The sequence below is a fragment of the Rhizopus microsporus genome, assembly GCF_002708625.1.
Source record: "Rhizopus microsporus ATCC 52813 unplaced genomic scaffold scaffold_3, whole genome shotgun sequence".
Lineage (NCBI taxonomy): Eukaryota > Fungi > Mucoromycota > Mucoromycetes > Mucorales > Rhizopodaceae > Rhizopus > Rhizopus microsporus.
This window is the reverse complement of record NW_019671918.1, coordinates 1,190,813-1,198,044: the sequence shown is the minus strand read 5'-3', so window position 1 is coordinate 1,198,044 and position 7,232 is coordinate 1,190,813. Positions and strand designations below refer to the sequence as shown.

Here is a 7,232-nt window from a genome sequence, read left to right as displayed (position 1 = left end):
AAAAAAAAAAAAAAAAGAAACTGAAGCTGTCGTTTAGCTGACAGATCGTTACTAATTGCTAATTTCTTAGCAAAGAAGGATACTAATGATAGCCAATGTGTTGGGTATTTGAAATTTTTAATTGAGCATAACGTTGGTTTGTATTGATCGCCTTTATAGATACTTTTAACATTTTCATCAGACTGAAACACACAATATGAGTGTTTAATCTCATGTACAGCGCTGTTTTCTTCAAGGTTGGTTTCGTCAGTGATAGGCTCTGCCTTGCCTGTAGTACCAAAATGTGAAATTATTTTAGCCACCCCTATTTTGGACTGTATGCTTCAAGTTTTTTGCTGCAAGTATTGCTACTTATTCTCTGATTTTTTCAAGTCAGTAACAATCGCATTGTTTTGATCCATTTCAGCAATTGGATTCGTCCTTGATGCGTTCTGTGCCTTCATGGGCCCTTTAAATGAGTCTTGATAACATTAGTATGTCCTCGCATGAGCTTTGGTACAGATCTATAGTCATCGCCAAATCCATCACAAAGTATCCTGAATGAAAATGATCTTATGTTTGAAAATATTCGTTTAACATTCAGTGGATACAAGTAAAAGGGAAACTCCTTAGCCTTATGACGGCGCCTGTGGGGGTGGTGCAAGTGGAGCAGCACTGGTAACCGTAAGAATTGCGCATTCGGGAGATGTGGGAGCGACAGCGAAGGGAGAACGTTATCAAACAACAGCTTGTTGGAGTTACTGACAATAACAGTGATAGAAGAAGATATTCCCTGCCAAAGATCACTCCATGTAAAGAGAATGCTAGGTTATTGTACTATTGCCAGAGTTGACCTCACCAAGCTAGCTGGATAGCCTAAATCGCGCTGCATCAGTATTGAGATGATTACATCGGGCCGAATATCAGATTCATTCTCATATGATGAGCTGTTGGTCCATCACAATGTTATGTTTCGGCCTTGATCAGGCAGAAAGAGTATTATAGTAGGTGGCTTGTAGATCAACTTCCCTAATCTTGCCCAAATGTAGCAGTCAAGCTCGTGATAGCTTGATTAGACTAGCGTAATAAGTTACACTTTGTTTGAATGAAAAAAGAATACAACATCTTGAAAATGATACTCATTTCATCATCTTCTATTATGTATCCCCATATACTATCGTGATGTACAAAGCTTGAAGATTAAACTTATGAATAAGAAGTATTTGTATAATAAGCTCGTGCATCACACAGAATCATTACAGAGAATCTCTCCAGTCACTTTTACACCACCTTTTCTTTAAAATCTGACGTGATTCTATGCTGCTAGTATTCAAATATATTCTTATATAAAAATTATACAACACAACTATGAATTAACAATCAGATATATATTTCAATAGAAGCTTATTTATTATTACTACTTGAATAACATGTCTTACGATATTAGCCTACCACAAAGAATCGCCCAATGAGGAATGAGGAATAGCATTCTCCTTGAAATAGTTCATGCAGCCAAGGAATTTTTTTTTTTCAACTCAGGAACGCTTTTCAAATTCATAACGTAAACAAACCAAAAACTATAAAAGTAGGCTCTCATTCCAACCTTTTTTTTTTCCTACACTCGAACTCTATAGTTTGCCCAATTCCGAGATTGAAGGGATGTTCCTAGAGCATCACCGGATGTTGAAGTGCCGGGTAGCTGGTCTTTCCCGCTTCGGAGGGAGAGCAGGGGTTCTTTATTTTCTTCTCTAAGCATTATGTTTTTTTTATTATTATTAGAATTAATCTAAATGAAAAAAAAAGTTTGGATACTCTTTATGTTTCTAGAAAAAATGAATAACACTGGAATGAAATGAATGACTCCTTTTTTACCTTGCAATGGTTGACGCCTTACCCATTGAGCAAAGCTGACATAGGCGCTTGTGAAGTGTGTCTATATGAGCGTCCTTTTTTGGAACAAAAAGCGCGATCATTTCATTTGAATATGAGAAGCCTTCTAGCAACCCTTTTCTTAGAGATATTGTGACTCTGATATAATGTCTTGATCAAAGTTGTATACATCCAGTAATTTGTTAAAGCATCATATAATGTCAATATATTTGCATCATTTCAAATCCTTCAGCATTACTTATACTAGTCTGCAGTTTTTCTTTTAGCACCTCTTTGTTATTATGTTCACATAGGAACAGGGCGTTACAGAAAGTATGAGTTGCATATAGTCTCCTCAGTTAATTAACATGAGCCTACCTATCAGAATCACCTTCACTTTTTGTTATAACAACTTGAAAATTATTGAGCTCGTCTATGAAGGCCTAAGAAATCAAGTAACAGGCCGGTTCAAAGAGCCAGGGCAAACCGAGGAGAGGAAAAAAAAAAAGAGAGTCTTGTGTATTATCGTTGTGAACGTCTGGATTATATAAATTATATGAATCTTTGTCAAGGCGAGAGCCAGAGGATAAAAAAGCCTTGATCAATGTCTTGAAGAAGTGGTTGGATGTGTAGTATGTGGTTAAGATACCCAAGACCCTATGATGGCTATCCACCATTGCTTTCATCTGACAACTGCCGCTGGTGGCTTGAGGAGGACTTATGTGAGAGCTTGCTCAGGTAATAAGAAGCCGAATCATCAATAGAAGAGGGAAAGATCCAAGCGGCCGTGTGCGTAAGATGATAGTCGTCCACATGTGGATAACTGGGTTTACTACTATGATTCCGCCCAAGGCATAAACTCCTAGTACGGTTAAACATAGGTCCCAATAGGATGGTTCAGTCAAATTGAAAAAAAAAAAAAATGACTTTGACCCAAAGCAGTAACTGAATTCGAGCTTATTTCGTTGACCAAATCAGAAAAAGGTTTTCAGCGAAAAAAATAAAATAAAACAAGTGAGATTGAGCTTTCGATTAGAACACTTTTTCTCTTTAATGAAATAAACCAACATTAAACTTGATTATGAATAAAGCGAATACCAAATGCATACACTATTGTGTTTATAAGTAAAAGTATCCTTGGCAGTATTAACCATAGAGCTCGACAAAGTAAAGGCTACACTTAATCAACCAAATAACAGCATTCATTACTATAGTGATAAACTGTTCTGCCATCACATTGTTCTTCTCTAAGGCTTATTGAGTTATTCTTTTACTATTTTATCTCCATATAAGGCTTATTTTTATCCATTTCATGCATCTATGTATTCATATTCTTTTTCATGATTATAAAAACCCCTTTTCTCATCGCCCAATAAATCACATATTTGATAATACCATTCATTCATGATACGCAAGTATCCATGACAATAAAGACATTAAGTGAAGTATGTCGCGTACCTTAACAGCCCATCCTGTTTCGAGCGCCATTTGAAATAGTTTATGCAGACTTAGAAAATCCATTGCTTTACTATAAAAATGAACGTATAGTCATTAAATCTATCACAATCACAGTCGTTGCTACTGTTGGTCTACAATTCACAAGCAGAAGGTAAAAGGATAGGAATATAACCACGAGGAATAGAGGATAAGCATTTTGCTTTTTATCTTTTCTCATGTGCACTAAAAATAAAAATAGAAACATTACAAACTCTTATGTTTTCCTAATCCAGCAACTCAATCGCCTACATTTCATACTTGATAAACAGGTTTTGATACATGAAGGTTAGGGTGATTTGATTTTGATTCCTTTTAGCAGAAAGTCATAGTGGCTAACCAAATAGATCAATCATGGTTGACTTTCTTTCTTTGATTAACAAATAACAACTGTAATGAAGTCAATTGTGTATGTTCCACAGAATCGGCAGCCTAGTGTTCTTTGAGAAAAGCTTTACTTTTTTGTTTATTACCAGCTGCATTTTTAAAGGATGCCGTCTATCTCAACCTTTTTCCTTGTACATTTAATTCACATCTTGCTTTTCTACTCATTCTTAAAGAAACGACCAGAAAAACAGAAAACACGCACTGGAAATAAGAAAAGTAAAGCAATGACAAAAAAAATTATGTGTATGTGTGTGAGGTCAACTTTATGTATACAAACGGCCGTACAAAAGAAAAGGGGCCGTGAAAAAATTATACAAAAAAAGGGGAGACGTTCGGATGCCCGGATATGTTCTAATATGGAAGAAATAGAGAATGAGTTATTTATTCATTCATTCATTATTGGAGAAAGAATGCATGTGTCATTTATTTTCAGCCTATACAACATGATTTACGTAAACAAAAACTATAAAAGAGGCTATCATTCTTTTCCTTTTTCCTTTTTTTTTTTCTTCATTCTTTATCTCTTTTAAAATTCTCCTATGTTTTTATTATTTCCTATGTTGAAAAGGTATAACAGTGTTTGGGTGATCTCAAAGGACATATAACTAATGCCATCGTTTAGAAAATTTACTTTTGCTGGCTCTATTTCATGGTTCCTGATGTATTTTGCTCTATCATAATGACCTCTCACGGGGCTAAGCCTTAAAGGAATCTTGACTACTCGCTAATACTCAAAAAAATGCTTGCTACTGCTTATCAGTACACTCAAATAATCAAACAATCAAACAAGTACCCAAATACCTACTCATGCTTATCAAATGCTTATCAGATCTCTAGAAAGATCAGTGAACGCCTACTCATACTTATCAATACCTACAAATAATCATCAGTGCCTGAAAATGCTAGTGAATGCCTGTCCCATGCTTATCAACATCGGAAAGTCCCTGAAGAACTTTGCTCATGTCCATCAACGTCTGCTGCTAATGAATACTGCTTTGGAGTAACTACATATTCAAGTCCTGAAGTCACAAGAAATATAATCAATCAATCTACTTTGCCACTATCTGCCAAACTCTATCAAGCTCTGCTATAGATTTCTGCTTCTCTATGCTGGATCATTCCGAGATGCTCCTACTGTTATGGCTCTGCCTCTACAGTTGATAAATGGCCCATAAACCCTCTCTTACTGCTGAGCTCGATGGTTGCGATGCTCCAAAGGTTAAATATTCCAATGTCTCCACAATCATCATCCCTTTCGAAACGCTTCGTCCTAGGTACTTAGAAATGCACTCTTTGTACGTTGAAGCACCTCTTTTGTTGAATTTATCGGGGTATGGTTTTGAGATTGGTCTTTGGTTTTTGAGTCTTAAGCTTTGAGTGCTTTTTATTCATGGAGAGTTTATACCGTAGTCTTCTGGCATGCAGTCTATGGCTTTACTTATCTTGGGTTTGAAAGCTAGCGATAATGTGGCCTTCTGGTCTTTTGGAAAGAAAAAGAAATCTCTACTTACTTTCTAAACTTGGCTATCAAAAGGAAACTCCCTACTTACTCAAAGCCCTCCTCTCTCTCTTTGCTTCTAAAATGGCTTGGAAATCAAACTATTGCTTACTTAAATAAAAACTTCATTTTGTTGCTCCTACACTTGACCTTTTGTTCTTTAATATGACTACTTTCATATTCACTTGGCACAATTTCCTTTGTCTCTGATAATCCAAGGAAACAATAGTTTTATTATTTCTTCATATGTATCATTATGAAGCATTTTGGGCTGTAATCACTATACTGTATTTTTATTAATTATTGACGTTAATTTTATAAAATATTGTCGTAAAATAAAAAAAATATTTTCGTAAAAAGACGACAAAGAAAAATACGTTTGAATAAAACGGCATCATGTCAAAAGAGAGAGAGAGATAATGAGTATATGTAGAAAAAGAGAGAAAAAGTATGTTAGTATTAGAGCACATATCCTAATATTAGTTTTACTTACCACCAAGGTGCATTCTGGGGAGAGTAGCGATAACTACCCAGGAAAGTTTAAACAAAAAAAAAAAAAAGGAACGGAGGACAGAGAGAACCCAGGGCGTCAGAAGAGACTATTGGGGAACGTTCCAGATACACGCCAGAGAGCAAAGATGGCGGGACAAGCGAGTCAGAGCAAGGACCATGAGGACAGGCTAGTTTTGATTGGTGAATCTTTGAACACTCAGAGGGACACTTGATAACTGCTGTAAAGAAGCAAAAAAAGGACTCGATTAAAGTGGGTTTCTATATGTTTTTCTTTTTCAAACAAGCTTCAGGATCAGGTGCCTGGAACAAAGAAATCATGTCAAATAGGAAAAATATACATGGTGATTATTCAAGAATATGCACTGCCAAACATGACTACATGTTCTGATTTCATGGAAAAACCGAATAAAGAATTTAAACTTTTACAAGGAGACTAAAGAGGGCGATTTGTAATATTAGGTTAATTTCAGCTCCAAGACAGCCCACCTGTTAATATTACTGTCAAATGGAATAGTGAGCCATATTCTTTTTGTATTTGTTATTACTCTGATAACATTACAACGGTTTCAATACGACATCTAAATTTGGAAATACAGTATATCCATGGACGTCAAGGTTGATACTACGAAAATATTCTTGGTAACGACGAATTTACATTTCATACAACATGAATTTTGTTCTCACCATTGGGTGCATTTATTTTCGATCACAGGCGAATTTACTTTCCGGATTATCCGCTGACCAGTTCTTCCACGCAGATGATGACTTTCTTAGACGAATTGCTTGGTTCCACTCGATTGATTGCTCATCGTCTTGCCTCACGAGGACTCTCGGTTCAAGGGCGCGGTTTGATAGCCAATACGTTGATACTGAGCAGAATATGGCACTGTCTACGTATCCTCACTGTACCTGCTTACTTTCTCGCCAAGATCCGTGCAATAGTTGACCAATTCATCAATTTCAGATCCTTCCCGAAGATCAGCTTTGACACTTGTCGGCGCCCGCGAAAGGAGGGCGGTTTAGCGGTTCTAGATCCAGCTACCCAACTTCAGGCACTTCAGCTACGTTGGCTCCGACCACTCGTACAGCCTGACACGGAATCAAATTACAACCATTCTTTTGCCCTACAAACGTTACAATACTGCTTATGCAGTTTCTCGGGTTGCCCCAGTCCTATTCTGCCTTTGGCCTTCGCAGAGCTACGTTCGCCGGACGTAAAAGCAATGGGTTGCTGCAAGCTCCTATTTCAAGTAGTAGACATGCTGGATTTCTCTGTTAACTGGGAGGCAATGAATATATCGGTGGTCTTAGAGATTCCGGTTTCGCGGATATACCTCGATTTGCCGACTTGGAACGGTCGTGGTCGTCGAACAAACTGGGGCCAACTGCGGATGAAGGATATCTTCGAATATAGTCCAATTCACAACTGTTTGAGACAAAGAACTTACTTGTCAAACACAAGGTTTAAACATCGAGTAAGCCGATTCCATTC

General features: G+C 37.0%; 2 protein-coding genes across 2 annotated transcripts; both read left to right on the top strand.

Moving 5' to 3' along the window:
* Window positions 1-4,592: 4,592 nt before the first annotated feature.
* RHIMIDRAFT_272822 (uncharacterized protein) lies at window positions 4,593-5,374 on the top strand (the record flags this gene model as incomplete). Its single annotated transcript, XM_023612349.1, is given in 2 exon segments — window positions 4,593-5,300; window positions 5,317-5,374. A coding segment is annotated over 1 exon segment (206 nt), but the record flags the coding sequence as incomplete, so codon positions are not given.
* Window positions 5,375-6,501: 1,127 nt separating this feature from the next.
* On the top strand, window positions 6,502-7,232 carry RHIMIDRAFT_289942 (uncharacterized protein; the record flags this gene model as incomplete). Its single annotated transcript, XM_023613686.1, has 2 exons — window positions 6,502-6,990; window positions 7,052-7,232. The coding sequence occupies 2 exons, from the start codon at window positions 6,502-6,504 to the stop codon at window positions 7,133-7,135; spliced, it is 573 nt and encodes a 190-aa protein (XP_023469276.1). The 3' UTR covers window positions 7,136-7,232.